General features: G+C 44.0%; 1 protein-coding gene across 4 annotated transcripts in view; it reads right to left on the reverse strand.

Annotated features, from left to right (window-relative positions):
* MOCOS (molybdenum cofactor sulfurase) overlaps nucleotides 1-20,133 on the reverse strand; it is a 174,891-nt gene that overhangs the window by 9,061 nt on the left and 145,697 nt on the right. For 3 of the 4 annotated variants that reach the window (XM_053263177.1, XM_053263175.1, XM_053263176.1), the window contains 5 exons: nucleotides 19,549-19,711; nucleotides 16,658-16,739; nucleotides 8,885-9,006; nucleotides 7,382-7,487; nucleotides 3,264-3,390 (listed from right to left, as the gene is read on the reverse strand). In XM_053263177.1, the coding sequence (XP_053119152.1) occupies nucleotides 3,264-3,390; nucleotides 7,382-7,487; nucleotides 8,885-9,006; nucleotides 16,658-16,739; nucleotides 19,549-19,711 (600 nt within the window). Of the gene's footprint in view, nucleotides 1-3,263; nucleotides 3,391-7,381; nucleotides 7,488-8,884; nucleotides 9,007-11,958; nucleotides 12,498-16,657; nucleotides 16,740-19,548; nucleotides 19,712-20,133 lie in introns of those variants that run through there. The other variant, XM_053263178.1, reaches the window with a different exon arrangement.

Below are 20,133 nucleotides of genomic sequence, written 5' to 3' on the forward strand. Positions count from 1 at the left end.
TCTCCTCAAATCTGTATCATAAACATTTATTTATCAATTAAAAGTTTCTTATATATCGCCTCCTCCAAAGACTCTAGGCAGTGAACAACAACAATACCAATAACATTTTTAAAAAAAAATTAAAGGTCAAATGCCTGATGAAACAGGTAGGTCTTAAGAAGGGCCTTAAAATCAACTAAGGGGGCTGAACGAATCTGGGGGGAGGGGGAGGGTGTTCCAAAGAAGAGGGGCGGCCACAGAGAAGGCCCTCCTATGGGCTCAGGCACCATGCACTACACCAGGGCCGAGGACACTAAGGAGGGCCAGCTGAAAAGACCTCACAGGATACAACTGGCTGAGAGAGGCAGTCTTGGAGATATACAGGTGTTGGGTCCATAAGGGTTTTGTATGTGAGAACCAGCACTTTGAATTGGACCCAGAAGTAAACAAGCAACCAGTGCAGCAACCATAAAAGAGGTGTGACACTATCAAATGAATGGTCACCCATGAGGAGGCAGGCCTCTGCATTCTGGACTAGTTGAAGCTTCTGCATCGTTTTCAAAGGCAACCCCAGGTAGAGCGCATTACAGTAATCCAAATGAGAGGTAAGAAAGGCATGAGTTACTGTTGCCAGGGCCTGCCAGTCGAGACAAGGCTGTAACTGGCAAACCAGCTGAAGCTGGGCAAACACACCCCTGGCCATGGCCTCCACCTGCTGTTCAAGCATGAGCCGCGAGTCCAGAAAGAGGCCCAGATCATGAACTGTCTCTCTCAAGGGAAGCACAATCCCATCAAGAGATAAACTCACACAGGGCAAATTGGCCAGATCACAAACTGAACAAGACCAACTCGGTCTCGGTTCCGAATCGGGATTAAGCCTGAGCCTGTTTTGGCCCATCCAGGTCCTGACAGGCTCTAGCCAGCACATGGACAGCATCACCTGTTTGGCCAGGGGTAGAGATATAAAGCTGAGTATCATCAGCATATTGATGAAAACTTACCCCCAAACCGACGGATGACCAGACCTAGTAGCTTCATGTAGATGTTAAAGAGAATGGGAGCAAGGACCGAGCCCTGTGGAACCCCACAAGAAAGGGGCCAGGGCGCAGAACACTCACCCCAAATTGACACCAACTGGTATCACCCAGTGAGATAGGACTGGAACCACTGAAGAACAGTTGCCCCCCAGGCCCAGCCCACTTAAACATTCCAGAAGGATAGAATGGTTGATGGTATCAAAGGCCGCTAAGAGATCAAGGAGAACCAAGAGAGGTGCGCTTCCCACATCAAGGTTATGATACAGGTCATCCAACAGGGTGACCAATGCTATTTCAGTGCTGTGCTGCAGCCTAAAACCTGACTGGCAAGGATCCAGGAAATCAGTTTCCTCCAGGACTCTCATCAATTGAGCACAAACCACCTTCTCCAAAATCTTACCAAGAGAAGGAAGATTGGAGATCAGGATAGTTATCCAGATTATCAGGGTAGAGAGAAGGCTTCTTAAATATGTGGTAGCATTTTAAAAATGGTTTTAAGCAAGGCTTATTTTAGCAAAAGTTATTTAACATAGAAGGGACAGCTGTATATTATTTAACATAGTGGGAGGCACACTGGAAGCTGAAATGTAAGTCTTGGCAGGTTTGGAATTGGAACTGGGTGAGGCAATGGGGCAGACCCATCGGAGGCAGTAGATCCACAACTGCAAGCCAAGAAGGCCTTCCAAAAGTGATTTGGAATGAGGGGGAAATCAGACAGCAGGGCAAGCAAGTGTGTCTGGAAATTGGCAAATCAACTGGGAAACAGGTAGGCAAAGACCCATAGAAGAGGAACAGATGGGCTGACTGTCAGAAATACCCGAAGCAGGGCTAGGAAATCAATGAGCAAGATTAGTGTTTGGCTAACTAATGCCTGACCTAGAAATATTTATAACTGGACCTGGACGGGAGCAACCAATGGGCTCCCTGAGAAAGGGGAAGTCACTTTTTTCATGCTCCTTCTTCTAGTTTACTGTAGCTTTCAGTGACTTTAGGGATGCAGAAAGAGTGAAAACCTGAGGAGCAACACCTCACTTAATTTGGGGGAGTGGGAGAAAGATACTTTTCTGGAGAGAGAGAAGGGTTATTAGGTTTGGTGGGGGGAGTTCAGTAAAATTTGAGGAGTTTCCCCTCTCATTTTAATGATAATCTAAGTTTTATTTTCATTTTAATGAAAACCTAAGTATTTTAGTACTTAGAGGGGATCTTTATCCCTGTGTGACTCACCACAAGGGATACCAGTATATAGATCAGGAAGCTCCTAGTTTGAATTCTGATATGTGCTGGCAGTTGTCTCCCTGCCTTGCTATATATAGCATGGCTATGCCACACTATAGGGATGTGCACGGAACTGGCCAGGCTGGTTGGGTTCAAATCTGATCCAGTTTGACTGCCGGACCAGTTTGGACTGGTTTGTGGACTCTACTTGTAAAGAGCAATCAGGTGGATTCCCAGTTTGGACTGGTTTATGGACCAGTTCGGAGGTCTATGTGTAAAGGGGAAGCTGGTGAGGATTGCCCTTTACTAGTAAAGGAAGGCTTCCTAGAGGGTGCTTTCTTTAATCGTCCAGTGGGAGTGGGAGCAGCTCCCCCACACCCCTGCCAGCCTCCTCAGTACTCCTCAGTGAGTAGCCCAGCTGGCTGTGACCTGGTTTGGGTCTCTGCACATGCGCAGAGGCCATTTTAGTGACCTCCTTGCATGCAGAGTGAGGTCATTTTAGTGACCTCACTAAAATGGCCTACGTGCTGGACTGGGCTGGAGAAGGCCCGAACTGGACCACAGCCAGCCCGGGCTACTCTGGAGGAGTCCATCAGGGTGGGGGCGAGCCGCCACCTGTACACAATTAATGTAAGCACCTTCTAACTCTAGGAACCCCCACCTTCCCCTTTACCCATAAAGGGGAATCCTCACCATATTCTCCTTTACAAGTAGTCCCCTAAACCAGTCTTAACTGGGGCCGATCAGGTTTGGACTGGCTCCCTCTTGGGAGTGGGGGTGGGGTGGGGGTTCAGTTCAAACCCAGACTACTTGAGCGGTTTTCACACCCCTACCACAATATACTAGTCACATCTCTTGGACAGGGAGACTGCAGATACAGTTACACAAGTAACTGTTTGGATTGCTGTAGCTAACTATTCTATAGGCTCAACCTTCCAATTTCCTGCCCTAATCTGTGCCCTGCAACAAATTGCATTCTCCCAGCTCTATAACATTAATGGACAGCTGCAACCTTGAATAGACATTCTGTACCTTGAAATGAAGAGTACCAATTGCAATCTCCTCCCACTTGTCTTCTTCAAATGGTTCACTTGTGCTGATAACAATGTTGGCGCGGAAACGATGGATAAGTTCCTGGGGGAGGATTGGTTCACCTAGTCTGTTCCATAAAGCAGAGAGAAAAGAACATGTGCAGAAAATAACCTAATAGAGTGATGTACTTACTTGCAATTTCAGGTGTTTCAGTCCAATAAAAAATATTTCTTTTGAATTTAAAGACAAACCGATTACCCAACTTTAATTACCAACATGAGGATCATTAACAATATCTGACAACAATTAATGTCTGATTAAAGGGGCATGGGAGTGCCTCTTTAGTTCAGGTGAGCAGCAAAAAAAAAAAAAAAAGGTTCTGCCATTATACTTGAAACTTGGTGTTTGTGATGTACTTGATGCAGTCTACAAATGTACCTACTTTTAAAGAGATCTGATAAAAATTGTTGCACGTGCAACATACTAAAAGGTGCAGAATAATGACGCTTTTTGTCCAAATTTTATCCAGGTGTATCATCTATTTCAGTTTTTGGTGAAAATGAATGATGTAGTCCATCTTTTTTAGTGGTCGGATTATGGTTTGAGAAGCGGTTCAAAAGTTATTAAGGTTTTCCTGCCCCCATTAAAGCCTAAGGCTAGTAAGTGCTGGCGAAGTTATAAAGGGCATAACTGACAATGAAGTCAACATTTGACAATGAAGCTAGAATGCTGAGATATGTACCCGGAGCGACCTGCACGTTTAAGCCAGCTAAGTGCCCGCTTAGGGCACAAAGCTGGCATGGGTGGCAAAAGTCTAGGTCATGTGAAACCCAGGTTCGCTGCCCTCTGCCCATCCCCATGGCCCCTGGTAGGTGGGCAGGAGATGGAGAACACCTGCCCACTTGCCCACCTCCTCTCTGATGCCTCCACCCACCTCTTTCATAGTGAGTAGAGGTGGCAGTGAGGAGAGCAGGTGAGTGGGCGAATGTTCCCCATCACTCGCCCACACTCCTCTCCACTGCTGTCACAAAGCAACAGGTAGCAGCAACGGCGAGGGCGGCAGGAGGGTGGGTGGGCTTCACCAGGGGTGCCCCTGAGGCTTGGAGCAGCCCTGGGTTTGCCAGTACTCTGACATTGGCAGGGGGAGCCAGGTAGTGGATTATATTGTAAGTGCAATGCCTATTCTGTTAGTTATGGAATGTGAACTCACAGGGAAGCAGGGGCATGGAATGGACAGATGGACAAGATAGGGAGGACGTTAGAGCACGCTGGGGGAGAATATTGATGGTTTGGGTGTGTGTGTATGGGATGATTTTGAAATATGGCACAGATAGAAGCACATGCAAACAGAAATACAACCGCAGAACAAAAACATACACGTGCAACACAAGCAATATGTGTGTGCGCGCACACACACACACCCCCCAGAGGCACAACATGCACACAAACATAAACACATGCATGTAACGCAACAGAAATAATGCATACGTGCACACACAGGCACCAAACACACATGCAACGAAATGCACAAAAACATGCACCAAACTCACATGCAACACAAATGCACAAACATATGCACACAACACACACAAACACATGCATGCAACAGCTATATAAAAAACAAACATGCATGCAACAGAGAAAAATACACATGCACACAGTACAAAATCAAGCAACCCAAATATACTGTATACACCACAAACACTTATATGCAACTGCAAAACTATCATGTGAACAAACATGTACATGCTGTACAGCATGAAATCACATTAATACAACACAAGCATGCACATGTACAGAACACAAACTCATATGCACAGAAACAAAAACATGCACCAACACAGAACCATGTGCACACATGCACAGCCCACATGCTACACAATGTTGCACACAGCACCAAGAGACACACAGATATGCAACACAAACAGAAGCAACACAAATACATGCATGCCACACAAATGAACACAATGCAACACAAATACACAAACACAAGCATGCAATGCAAACATACAAACACCCAAACACCCACGCACAACACAAATGCACTCACAAAACAGCACAATGCAAAAATGCAAAGCACACAAATGCACAGTGCAACACACAACCATGCATGCCACACAAACACATAAATGCATGCATGTAACACAAACACAACACACACAGACACAAAACACACACACAAATGCATACCTACAACATAAACACAAACATGTGAATAAAATGCACAAACACATGTGCACAGCACAGACACTCTGAACATAAATACACAAACAAGCACACTGCACAAACACGCACATAACACTTTTGGTTCAATTTCAGTTAAAGCAAATATAGCAAAAAAAAGTTCCAGCCATTATAAGCCTCAACATTCCATTGCTTATAAATATGACAACTGTTGAGCTAACAAAACTTTGCATGTATGATCTACTTGGTTAGGTCTACATGTGCCTAATTTCAAGGAGATTTGATTAAAAATTGCCACAACTACAGCATGTTAAAAAGTGAAGTAATTTGACATATTTATCTTTTTTCCTCAAATCTTTATGCAGCATAAATCTGTTTCAAATTCTGTTGGAAATGACTAATGTTCTCTGCCAGGCTTATCTAGGAAGAGTGCCTTGTAGTGGTTTGGTGAAATTTTGAACAGTGGTTCAAAAGTTATTAAGGTTTTTCTGCCCCCATTAAAACCTAGGGCTGGAAAAGTTATGACCAGTTTAAAAATGAAGCCAGAATTTGCCAGTGACATTGCACCAGCCATTGGATTCTATTGCACATGCAACGCCCATTCTATTACTCATGGAATGTGAATTCATAGGTAACGGGCATAGAATGTATAGGTACGGGGAGCCATGTGGAAAGCATAAGCACTCTTGGAGAAGAGTAGGGGTGGTCTGTGGGGCACATGGAATCATTTTGAAAATGCACACACACAGAGAAACACATGCACATGCAAACAGAAATGCAACCATACAACACAAGCACACACGCAACACAAGCAATATGTGCATTCATCACATACACATACACACCCAAAACACACAGAGAAATGCAAACCCATGCTTGCAACACAGGAACTTGTACACAGCACAACCATATTATTATTATTATTACATCTATATCCCGCTCTTCCTCCAAGGAGCCCAGAGCGGTGTACTACATACTTGAGTTTCTCTTTCACAACAACCCTGTGAAGTAGGTGAGGCTGAGAGAGAGGTGACTGGCCCAGAGTCACCCAGCTAGTATTGTGGCTGAATGGGGATTTGAACTCTGGTCTCCCCGGTCCTATTCCGGCACTCTAACCACTACACCATGCTGGCTCCACAGAACCAGAAACACAAACATGTGCACAGAAACATGTGCACAGAAACAAAAACACATGCACACACCACAGAAACAGAAGCACACTCATGAAACACAAACACGTACACATGTCCACAAAACATAAACATGCACATAACTCAAATATATACCCATGCATGCACACACACCCTACAAACAAAAGCACATGCAACACAGATGCACAGAAACCACAAACACATGCACACAATACACACAAGCACACACAGACACATGCAAGCACACATACAACACACTCAAGCATGCATTTACTAAACTCCTTTGAGGAACCACCATTGTCTACTTTATGCAAGGAACTGATTGTGCTTTTATTATTGGCAGCAAAACTTTGCATTGTTAAGGCATGGAAAAAGAGGAATCCTCCAAAAATTAAATGTTGGTTTGATAAAATTTTAGAGTTACTGGTACAGGACAAGCTCCCTTCCTGCTCATCCAAATAATAAATGTTTCTTTTTAGAACATGGGCTACCCCTTTTAAATTGCACTGATGCAAAAAAAACTGCATATAGAAGACTTGAATAGTTGAAACTGATATTTATTTTATAATTGTATTTACAAATATCCTAAATGAATTAAGTGAAGTAATGACCCTGAGATGTTATATTTGTTCCAAGCTGAATTTTATCTGTTGTTGTTGTTGTTGTTTTTAAATTTGTTTGTTTTGGGACATTTCTGCAAAAATTAAAAATAAGTGTACGAAAAAGGAAGACAAAAAGACTAAACACTAGGAAATTCACTGCTTCAGAAGACGATGCACTCACTTTGCAGCAATTTTATCTCTCAGTTGTAAAATACTTGTTCTGTTTATCAGAAGGTATTGTGCTTCATTCACTAGAGAGAGTGAGGCAGCTTTTGTAGAGACTTCTCCTGAAATACATTCAGCATAAGTTGAGAAAACAGTCAGCATAGTGTAAGAAATCAATTCTCCTTCCAAAGGCCTATTAAGGCCAAAACAGACGTGATGTGGACATTTTGCCTTTTGAGAATTCTGAAGGCTCCCCTGAAAACAGGTAGAGAGAAATGAAGAGAACTACAATCACACACATAAGGATGGAGGACCCACCTTTTTCAGTTTATTTCTGCTTCTTTCTTTCACCCCCCACCCCCCCCGCTTCCAATTTCTAAGGGAAATTATTAGGAGCAAAGGCAGCCATGGCTACTCCTTCTCTGTCTGTCTTCCTGTGATTATCTGCAGTTTCCTGTGCCAATAGGAATAGGGGTTGGCTGAACTTTGAAATTATTATCAGAGAGAAACAGGATGTTCTCATATATTCTGTGGAATGTGTAGTCTTTCTCTAATTTCTATCAAGTAAAGATTTTAGACACTAAGAAATAAGTCAAACCCTTGGAAGGCTTGGAAGTATGGCCAGAGGCAATCATCATCAGTGAGCACCACTCCTACCACACATTATTACCATTTATTTATACATCCAAACCTCTCTCCAGTATGCATGCTGCTCCCAGCTTTCTCTCTCCTAATTATTATTTTTTAATCATTTCCCATTGCCCATTCAACTAAATCCAACCCACTTATTATTTATAACGATCTTGTCCTCACTTAATCCCTTCCATCTGGCCATCTCACAACCACTTCTGCTTGGTAGACTGGAATCCATCTGGCACACTTCCATTAGTATTTGTCCCTTCACCTGACACCGCATATGGCCTGTTTCCGAGCTCAAAACGAGCTCTTTATTTGAAGGGTGTTCTATTTCAAGCTTGAAATGGCCCACTTCAAATTGGAGTGTTCTGACTCGCAGAACATTCTGCACTTCCGTAGTGCTTTTGAAGGGCTGCAAGCTGTAAATCTAGGGAAGGGGGAGCAAGGCAGTGGACCCCGCGGTGGACCCTCTGATCTCTCTGGTGTCCCTCTTGACGTCCTCTCTCATCTCCCTCCCCAGATTTCTGTCATGTGATCCATCAAATGCAGCCCAGTTCAACAGGTATGTCAGAACTACAAAGGAATACAACAGGGATTTTAGACAGAGTTCTGACTGTTGGGGCTCTCTGCTGTTGTGTCTGAAGTCCTTCCAGTGGTGCCTGACATAGGGCATATCAGATCCAAGATTTCTATTAGGCAGACACAACTGCACAGCCCTCATATCTGAAGTCCGTTTATTGTGTCCATATTTTGTAATTTAAATGCATACTATATCACTGGGCAATTTTGATGCTCATCTATAGCAGAGCATATAAGCCATGCTGACAATTAACGTCTGCAATGCTAGATTATCCATTTCCTAACAACCATGCAAAATATATACCTTTTTCATCCTTATTAGCATTTCTTTTGAAGTCTGAACTTTGTCTGATCAGGCAGCACTGCCGACCAAGAAACTCAGAAAACCAATCAGCTGCTGTTCTTCCACAATCACATGTCTGTACTCTGTAAGAGAAAGGTGGAAGGAGAATTGGGATTGAGCAATCTGTTTCCAATAGAGATTATAAATGGTAGAGATTATAAATGCTTCTCTGAGGGAGGGCAGTATGCCTCGTCTCAAGGAGGCAATTATTAGACCTCTTTTGAAGAAGCCTGCATTGAATCCCTCAGAGTTAAGCAATTACAAGCCTGTCTCCAACTTCCTGTGACTTGGCAAGGTAAATGAGAGTGTGGTAGCCATCCAGCTCCAGGAAGTCTTGGAGGAAACTGATTATCTAGACCCATTTCAAATTGGCTTTTGGGTGGGCTATGGGGTGGAGACTGCCCTGGTCAGCCTGATGGATGATCTCCAATTGGGAATGGACAGTGACGCTGTTAGTCCTTTTGGACCTCTCAGCAGCTTTGGATACTATCAACCATAGTATCCTTCTGGGGCATCTGAGGGGGTTGGGGGGTGGGAGACACTGCTTTGCGGTGGTTCCGCTCCTACCTCTCCGGCAGGTTCCAGATGGTTTCCCTTGGAGACTGTTCTTCAAAATTGGAACTTTCACATGGAGCCCCTCAGGGATCCATACTGTCTCCAATGCTGTTTAACATCTACATGAAACGGCTGGGAGAGATCATCAGGAGATTTGGTGCAGTGTGTTATCAGTATGCTGATGACACGTAAATTTATTTCTCCGTGTCAACATTATCGGGAGAAGGCATGACCTCCCTAAATGCCTGCCTGGAGATGGCAATGGGCTGGATGAGGGATAGCAAACTGAGGCTGAATCCAGATAAGATGGAGGTACTTGTGTGGGGTTAGAGCTTGGGAGACAATTTTGATCTCCTTGTTCTGGATGGGGTCACACTTCCCTGGAAGGAACAGATGTACAGTCTGGGGGTGCTTCTGGATTCAAAGCTCTCTGTGTCCCAGGTTGAGGCAGTGGCCAGAAGTGCTTTTTATCAGCTTTAGCTGACACACCAGCTGCATCCATTTCTTGAGATAAACAATCACAGAACAGTGGTAACCTTGAAATTTGACTACTACAATGCACTCTATGTTAGATTGCCTTTGTACATAGTCCGGAAACTGTACTTGGTACAGAATGTGGTGGCCAGGTTAGTCTCTGGGAGTGGCTGAGGATAGGCTTCTGGGCAAAATAAAAGGTGCTGGTTATAACCTATAAAGCCTTAAACAGCCTAGGCCCAGGGTATTTAAGAGAACATCTTCTTTGCTATGATCCCAACTGCCCAATAAGATCATCTGAAGAGGTTCGTCTACAGTTGCCATTGGCCTGTCTGGTGGCTACTCAGGGACAGGCCTTCTCTGTTGCTGCCCCAAGGCTATGGAATGTGCTCCTTGTTGAAATAAGAGCCTCCCCATCTCTGACAACTTAATGTTAGACAAGGCACATCTGTTCACTCAGGCTTTTAATTAGATTTACAATTTTAATAGTTAACACTTTTTACATGTTTTAAATTTTAGATTGTTTTAAAGTTTTAATTGTATTTTTACTGTAAACCCAGAGATGTGAGTTTTGGGAGGTACAGAAATTTGTTGAATGAATGAATGAATGAATGAATGAATGAATATTTCAAAACTAATGTCAGGTTAGTAGCAACATATAATTACACATACCATCTATCTAACAGTTCAGCAGTATCCATTATAACACAATTTTAACCTATCAAATATTAATAAGTGTAAATATGCCTGCTGTCAACATTAGGAAGAGCTTTTCTGGGATTTATGGATATTATCTATGATCATGTATCACTTTCAATCTGGATTTATCAGTATTTCTCTCTTTTATGGAAAGGGAATAAAGGCTGAGTGCAAATTGTGTGGCCAAGGCCACATCTCTTATATTAATCCTCATTGATGTGCCTAAAGGTATGCGTCGTGGCACACAGCGGATTGGCTGGGCATCGGAGGCTCTCCAGATTGGCTGGGCGGCAGAGGCTCGCAGGAGGCTGTTGGCTGCTGCCGGGGAAAATGGCAGTGGTGGCGAGGAGGCGGCGGCGGGCCCGGCCATGCCAAGGAGTCAGGAGGCGGCGGCAGGAGGGAACGGGCAGGGAGGCGGCGACAGAGAGGCGGTGGTGATTTTGAGACCGGCTGCGGTGGCGAGGCAGCGGGCTCCTGAAGAGCACTGGGGGGGGCAAGCGGGTGGCAGCGGGAAAAGCCCCGCCGCCCTGAAGACCGTGGGGGGGGGAAGTGGAGGAGGATTCTGGAGGCAAGTGGGGGGGCAAACTGGGCAGCGGGGGGGCCATGCCCCCCCGCTGCTGGGACAGCCATAAAGCCGGGCATGCCGGCGTGGCAGGGGCTGACCCAAATAGCGCACAGATTATCTGTGCGGGGTCGGCTAGTAGTAAGTTGATTTCAACAAAATTGGGATTGGAACCCAAGTACCTCAAGTCCATGTGCAGCTGTTTTGGGTCAAACCCAACCAGTGCGATGCTGATTCAAAAGGCAGATTGGGTTTCCAAAAGATTAAATGCAGGAATTATTCCTCTGTATGAGATGGAATTATAAGATAAGCATTAATGAGAGAAGCATATCGTGTGGATACGCAGTGTATCGTCCTTTAATTCCTAAACATTTCTTTCCTTTAAAAAAATTACTTGCTTATTGACAATTTTGGGACTTTTTTTCTATTTAAAAAAAGGATAGAATATATTCAAAAGATTGTTCACAAATACAATCTCCATATCAACAACTGAGAATTGGGAGAAAAAAATCAAACTGGAAGAAAAAGAAGACAGAATTGGGTGTGTGATCCTTATATTAGATCAGTGTTTCCCAATCTCCCCCTTCCTCGCACAGCGATTAATTGCACTGAGATTAGGGGGGAAATGGAGCACACTGCCCCCCCCACCAGAAGTCACTGCAAAGTTATTTATCTATTTATGTTTATCCTCCTGGCTCATTATAAGCTTTATAAATTCAGAAGATATAGGCACACTCACAGCATTAAAGGGTTAAGTCTGTTCAGGGGATCATCATCATCATCATCATTATTATTATTATTTCTTGTTTACACAGTCAGACAGGTGTTATTGACTGGTTTGTTTTATCCAGACATCGAGTCCTTCCCAAGGACCTGGGATGGCTGAATTTTATTGTCAATTGTTATAGATATCGTCGCAAAATATAGGCTGTTCCCAGTAAAGCTGCTTTTTGTAATTGGCTGATGGTGATTTCTGTGGCCCCTATGGCGTTGAGGTGCTCTTCAAGGTCTTTTGGAACTGCACCCAGGGCGCCAATTACCACTGGGATTATTTTGGTCTTTTTCTGCCACAGCCTTTCAATTTCAATTTGTAGATCTTTGTATTTGGTGATTTTTTTCTATTTCTTTTTCTTCTATTCTGCTATCCCCTGGTATTGCTATGTCGATTATTTTGACTTGTTTTTCTTTCTTCTCGACTACAGTTATATCTGGTGTACTGTGTGGCAGATGTTTGTCTGTTTGTAGTCGGAAGTCCCATAATATTTTCTGGTTTCTCTGGACAGACTATATATATAGATAGATAGATAGATAGATAGATAGATAGATAGATAGATATTTATTAAAACTTTTATACCGACCACCCTTCCAAAAGGCTTAGTCAGGGCGGTTTACATTAAAACACCATTAAAATCAGTTAATAATTAAAACAAAAATTATAAAGGCATAAAACAATGATTAACAATTAAAAACATCATAAAGCAACAATTAAATAATCAGAACAATTTAAAAACAAGTTTTAAAAAGCTGAGAAAGCCTGGTTGAAGAGATGTGTTTTCAGAAGTTTTTAAAAAATTGCCAGAGATGGGGAGGCTTGTATCCAGCAGGAAGCGCATTCCGCAATTCATCTGTTCAAAGGCTCAGGGAGATTTTGTCATTGAACATGGCCACTCCCTATTGAGGCATTACACTGTATGCACAGAAGAAGGGTGGCCAAGGGAGGGCACTTGCATGCCCAAGACCTAAAGGGTAGTAAGAAATACTGAGGCAGCCCTCCAGCACTAGTGGATCATTCTCTACAGAGGAAAGTTCACTGGTCCTTCATTGTCCTTTCAAAGTCCTTCAGCAGCAGCCCAAACCTATTTATTCTGTTATTGTGTACATTTTCCTTGAGAATTACTTTTACATTTGTCAGCATTACATTTCATTTGGCACATCAGCACATTTACAAAAAAGGCTCAATCCCCCGGATGCTGCTGGCTGTAAAGCTGTGTGTTCACTATTTTGTCATGAACAAATTTAGCTTTAGTGCTGTACAGCTGGTCCCACTGGCCAAGTAATTTATAGAGTGAGAAACAAGGACAGAGTCTGAATATTGATCCCCTGGGGATCAAATGCCACTTGCATTTTCAGAGAGTCAAAAGAAGCACAGAAGAATACCAAAGACAAATTACAGATTAAAACAAAGCCAGTCACATCCGGTTTGTTGTGGTAGCATTTTGCTTCAAAGGCTCCAAAAGCTGATAGTTTAAACTTCCTGCTTTGCAGGTGACTTGCTCCTTTGTGCTTGTGAAGGAGACATCTCCTTCCTTGTCCACTGTGACATGAGTCAGCTCCAAGCACTAGGAGTTTAAACTCCCCACGTTTGAAGCTTATAATGTGGTAGCATTTTTAGGGCTGGGCAGAGTTTTCTAGTGTATGTGTATCAGCTCTCAGCTTTAAAAAAGATACGACTACAGGAGTATTTAAATGTCAGATTCTTCTGGTCTGATCAGATAATACTCCTCCCAGTGCCCCTTGACAGGACTGGAGCCTGTGGTGGAATGACCTGAGAGGAAAAAGGAGGAGCTGAGAAACTACAGACCTGTCAGCTTGACTTCAATACCCGACAACATCCTAGAACAGATTATTAAGAAGTCCATCTGTGAGCATTTAAAAAATAATCTGGTGATTAGTAAAGGCTAGCATGGATTTGTCAAGAACAAGTCATGCCAGACTAATCTAATCTCTCTCTTTTTTGCAGAGTTATTAGTTTAGAAGTTCACGGAAACACTGTGGACAAAGTGTATATTTATTTTAGTAAAGCATTTGGCAAGGTCTTCCACAGTATCCTTGTTAGCAAAATATGGGCTAGATGATGCTACTGTTAAATGGATTCACAGCTGGTTGAACTTCGGTACCCAGCAAGTACTCACTAATGACTCCACTTAATTCTGGAGGGAGGCACTGTGTGAAGTGCCATAGTGCTCTGTCCTGGGGGCCCTGAGCTGGTCAACATTTTCATAAATGACTTGGATAGTCATTTATCTCCATTGTAGAGGGGATGCTTATCGAATTTGCAGATGACACAAAGCTTGGGGTAGCTAACACCTTAAGAGTCAAGATTCATTCCAAACTGGACAGGCTTGATTATTGGGTCAAAACCAGCAAGATGATGTTCAGCACAGTCAAATGTAAAGTCTTGCATTTGGGTAAGAAAAACCATGCACAGATACAGGATGGGGGAGACCTAGCTTGGCAGCAGTACATTTGAAAGGGACCTAGGCACCCTAGTGGACAACAAGTTGAACATGAGCCAGTAGTGTGATCCAGCTAATGTAATCCCAGACTACATTAACAGAGGCATAGTATCCAGATCATGAGAAGTGATCATTCCATTATTTTCTGTGCTGGTCACACCTCGCTTGGAATGCATGTGTTTATTTCTGGGCCCCACAGTTTAAGGAAGAGATTAATAATGGGTAACAGATTCAGAGGACAGCAACAAAGATAGTGAGGGGTCAGGAAACTGTGTCCTATGAGGAACTGCTGAAAGAGCTGGATATGTTTAGCCTGAAGAAGAGTAGACTAAGGGGAAATATGATAGCCATCTTCAAATACCTGAAGGTTTTCACACAGGTGCAGGCATGCATTTGTTCTCTTTTTGCTCCTGAGGACAGGACTAGAATCAATGGGTGGAAATTACAAGGAAGCATACTTAGGTTAGTCATTGTTTGACACTGCAACAGTCTGCATTGTGCAGTGGTGGGCTTTCCTTTGCTGGAGATTTTCAAGGAGACTTGATGGCAGTGATATGCACGAATCAATTTTTGTTTTTTCTGCCATTCGAGCTTGAATCTGGGTTGATTTGAACCAGGCTCTCTTTTTGGGGGCCAATCCAGTTTGATCTTGAACTAGTTGAACCGGGCCAGTTTGAGCTGAACCCAGTTCGAACCAAACCAGTTCTTCACATCCCTACTATAGAGGGACCCTGGTTGTCAAGGAAGACTACTGGATGATTCACCAACTCCAATTAACATGGAATATTTGGAAACTATCTCAATAAATTAGCCCAATTGGTCCAACAATTCAAACCATGTGGTTTAATTTCTGCTCTCCTTCCTTCTCCGTTAGTCTGTTAACAAGGCTGTAGAGCAGTGATTCTCAAACTTGGGTCCTCAGGTGTTACTGGACTTCAACTCCCATAATCCCCAACCAAAGGCCACTGAGGCTGGGGATTATGGGAGTTGAAGTCCAATAACACCTGAGGACCCAAGTTTGAGAATCCCTGCTGTAGAGGAACCATGTGCATTATGGGAAGCTTCTATCACCGTGAAGCAAGAGCATTACATCTACAATATCCACAGGACCGGACATTCCCCAATTACCTAATCCTGTCTAGCATAGAAGAAATGGACACTTCACCTCACCTCACTTGTGGGGACTGTGACTGTAAAATCTTTGAACTATGTACAGCTGTCAATCCCACAGTCACCTCCAGCCAACATGGCACTGGTTAAGGAGCTGTCAACCTGAGTCCTTGTGAGATATCTCTGGTTGGAGGAAGGGGATCATCACCCTTCCAGGTGTATTGCCTAAGAAACTCTTTAAAAAGTTTTATGTTGCCTTTGTTTGAAGTCAGCTAATTTTCCATTTAATGGTTGAACCATTCTCCATCAAGATATGTAAGTGCTTTGCTTAAGATTTTACTTTGTTATGAGTTAGAAATTACTTTTGCTTTATTTTCCAATTCCTACCTGCTTCCTATATGTGCCTTGGTTCCTATAGACTAAAAAAGTAATCTTTTAGACAGAACAGTCTTGTTTATTGTGTTTGTTGCTCAGAGACTCTGGAGTTGCGGCTTCCCACAAGCTGATTGCTTGGTTGAACTACTTAAATGCAAACTTAACTATAGGGGTGAACTGAGCCAAGTTCTCACTCTGCAGACACAGAGGGGATTCTCCAAAGGTTAATTCAGACTCACACTTGAGTTCTCTTTGGAAGCAGAGAGTGGTGGCAGCAGCAGCTATGAGATACCACACTGGAACAGCAATGTGTGATTCAGACTGCCTAAGCTCCAGTGGGTTCCTTTACAAAGACACTCTCAGTTTTCAATAACAGAGGATCTGTAGTTTCAATTTTACCTATCCTCCAGGAGTGTAGCTATAATTGGAAAAGGTGGGGGGAATGTCCTTTGGCCCTGAGGAAGGGGGTCCAATGGCTGGATGACAGCTTGCTCTTCACTCTCCCCTTCCTGCCACCCCAACTCACCGGCATGCAGTCCTAGTTCCTGATTGGAAGATTCAAGCAAGAGAAGTCCTCTCCAGGAGGAGAGAGGGGAGGAGTGTGAGGGGAGGCGTGTGAGGCTCCTTCCTTCTCTCCTCCTGGCCGGCTGACTAGCGAGGGCAAAGGAGAAGACGGCAGTGGGAAGGGTGGGAGGAGAAGAAGACCACCACAACCTTGCTTACCTGTGTGAGCAAACTTTACTTTGGGAAATCTTTGTCAGTCTTCCACTGTTTTCTTCTAAGGATACAGAGATAGGATCCATCCCTATATGGAAAGGTATAGAAACACATTTCAAGAGAAGTACATATGCCTGTATTTATGAATAAAATTGACATTCACACTCTAAGCCAGTATGGGTAATTAATAAAGTGCAGGGCACAAGTTTCTGGGAAGAAATTGCTTCTCTGGCTTGTGTACAGTGCATAGAAAAATTCTCCACCCAGAACCTGGGAATTAGGGATGAGCACAAATCGATTTATTTTAAATTCAGTTTGTGCCCAAATTGAATCACCCCTGATTTGTTTTGTGTCCAAATCTGTCCCCTCCAATCACCCCAGATTAGATTTGTTTAAATTAGATTCGGATCATTTCAGATCACTTATAAAGGTCCTAGGGGCACCAAATTTGGGTGGTGGGTAGGTCCCCATGGGTGCCACCTACCACCCAAACTTCACAGTGGTGGGGTACTTGGTTGATATTTAATTTTTTAAAAAGCTTTTACTGATTTTGTATATTTACACCATAGGAAATAATGGGGATTTGAAGTCGCCCATGGAACTCCAGCTTTAATTTTTATTTTTATTTTAAAGCTAAGGTCTAGCCCTTGTAGAAGTGGAGTTATGGAGCAAAATGTGTGGTCACTATTTTTCAAGTGCTTGGATTCTTTGGTGTATAATAAGAACCTAAGAACATAAGAACAGCCCTGCTGGATCAGACCCAAGGCCCATCTACTCCAGCATCCTGTTTTGCACAGTGGCCCACCAGATGCCGCTGGAAGCCACAGGCAGGAGTTGAGGGTGTGCCCTCTCTCCTGCTGTTACTCCCCTGCAACTGGTACTCAGAGGCATCTTGCCTTTGAAGCTGAAGGTGGCCTATAGCCCTCCGACTAGTAGCCGTTGATAGACCTCTCCTCCATGAAGTTATCCAAACCCCTCTTAAAGCCATCCAGGTTGTTGGCTGTCACCAAATAACTTTTCTTCATAATGAATTCCTATGAGGTTTAATTGCACACCTTCATTTCTTCTGTTCATTTTGACAGTCATTGGACAGTGCTTTCGACAGTGATTCGAAGGAATCTGAAGAACTGAAGATCTGAAGAGGAGGCAGGGCAGTCCAAGACATTTTGCTACCTGAGACAAAGGACAATATGATGTCCTCCCACCTGTGGGCGGTTACTCAACATTCTCAGGCCATGTTTCCTAGGCAGTGGTGGTGTCACTTAAGCACTCGCAGACACTGCCATCAAGCCACCCATTCCTACCTTGTGTCTGGGGAGAAGAAGGGAAAGAAGAGGCAAACACCAGGGAGTGGATAAGGGGAAACTGAGCAGCATGCCGCAGTGGGGTAACTCTCCATTTATCCCAGTTATTGAGGCCATAATGCTATATTTCTGGAACAGCTATTAAACAAGACTTAAGACACTACAGTATCTTCTGAAGAATACTGATCAGCTTTTCAATAGAAAGGAAAAATTATCCTGCCACTGCAGAGGGAGCTTTTGTTCAGAGGGGCACTGAGCCACGGACCTTGGGGACCAGGTCTGTGGTCTTTTGGGGAGGCTTCAAATGATCTGGGGGGCCTCACAAGAGCCCCACCACTGTGCCACTGCCCCACACCCACTGCTGCCCCACCACGCCGATATTCCATATCCTCTCCACCGGGGGATGGGGGTGAGCAGAGAGGAGTAGGCCACCCCCCCATTGTGGCAGCGAAACGTGGGCTTCTCCCCACTTTCCTGCCAGCATGCAGGCTTCTCTCAGCTGGCACACCTGAACAGTTTGAGTATGGAGAACATCCCATGCCATGAGAGAAGCCTGTGTGCCGGCCGGGGAGTGTGGGTGAGAGAAGCCTGCGTGCAGCTACTGCCACAGGGGGTCGCCTGCTCCGCTTGGCTCACCCCCTCATCTCCCCGGCAGTGAAGATAGGAAATATTGGTGCCCCCAGGAGGCAGGAGAAGCGGTGGGGCGAGGTATCTTAAAAAAAAAATTGCGGGGAGGCCTTGCAGCAGGAGTGAGGGGGTGGCGGCTCTGAAGCCTTCTAGGTCCAGGCTGATTTTGGACCTAGATGCGCCACTGCTTCTGTTGTAGAGGAAACTCCTGCCAGGAATGAGTTAAAATGAGTTGTTTCAGCATTCTAATGTTATATGTCCTAAACATTCTTTCTGTGATAAAATCTGAACTGTCTGTCCAATGTGCCTGAAAGATTGCAGTTGTTAACTAGGTGACCCCTTCAGATCTGGTGCAGATCTGATATAAAGTGACTGAGATGTAGAAGTTTAAAAATTGACCCTAAGTCTGTTGATCAGATGCTGCAATCCTGACAAATCTGCAGCATCCCCCTGCTGCTGCTCCCACTGTGGCCATCTCTGGTGCAGTTACACATTCCCAGTGCTGGGAGACCCTCTTCTGCATGGCGCTTTCCTGATTAGACCCTGCAATGGGGTCACGACGTATCTCCGAAATGAGCTTCCGCACTTCCTGTGTTGTGACTCCATCACAGCTTTCATCAAGGGCATCTCTCAGAAGTGACTGGGAAAGCTGCACTTGTTGAATTTCTGCCTGGATGCATTCCTCCCCAAACCACTGTCCAGCTGAAAGACCAAGGCAAAGTGTGTGTGCATAGAACCTCATTTCTAAAGACTAAATAAAATATGAGACTGCAAATTCTTTACAGGTTATATGGTGCGTAAGGTAAGGGAGGCACTTTAACTTGCAGTCTCTAAGCTTTTTAGATTACAAGTGAAAATGAAATGCATCTTAACTCATCTCAAATTAATGCTTTTTGGATTTCTGAGTATTACAAATTTTACAGTAACTATTTCCACAGTAAAGAGTAAAGGAACTTTGTTACCAACCTTCTGCCTTGATGATCATCACATTTTGCTCTAGGTCAATCATGGGCTGTACAAGACACAGTCTTGGTTCCTGTTTTTGAGTAATGCAAACTCCATTCTGATTTGCAACCATCCAACTACGGTCATACAGTAAACCTTGGTTTCCAATGGGCCATTGCATAACCTGTCATGATAACAAAGGGAAAACAGACTGAATCTATTCAACAAAGGTCATTAATGTTGGAAGTTAAGGACTTTGCACTGTCTCTTATCTCAAAGGCAGTGGAGGGCAGACTAGTGAGTCAGAGGGCTAGAGGGTCAAGACATTGGTCATCCCTTCTCTACTGCTCTGACACTATCCCTTTGGTATGTAGATTGCTACTCTTAGGGACTAACTTCCTCCCTCCCTTCTCTTCCTGTTCCTTCTACCTTGCAACATGCAAGCAAGCTCCTCTCCCTGCACCATGTGTGCAGAGAAGATGCAGAATCCATCTGCATCCAGCTAGCTAGATTAGAGATCTAATTAGAGATCTCTCACTTTCCTATCTAGAATGGAGTACTCTAATAAATGCCTTATATATTGATTTGAAACTATGAACTGGCTCC

The sequence above is a fragment of the Hemicordylus capensis genome, chromosome 6 (genome assembly GCF_027244095.1).
Source record: "Hemicordylus capensis ecotype Gifberg chromosome 6, rHemCap1.1.pri, whole genome shotgun sequence".
In the NCBI taxonomy this organism is placed as follows: Eukaryota; Metazoa; Chordata; class Lepidosauria; order Squamata; family Cordylidae; genus Hemicordylus; species Hemicordylus capensis.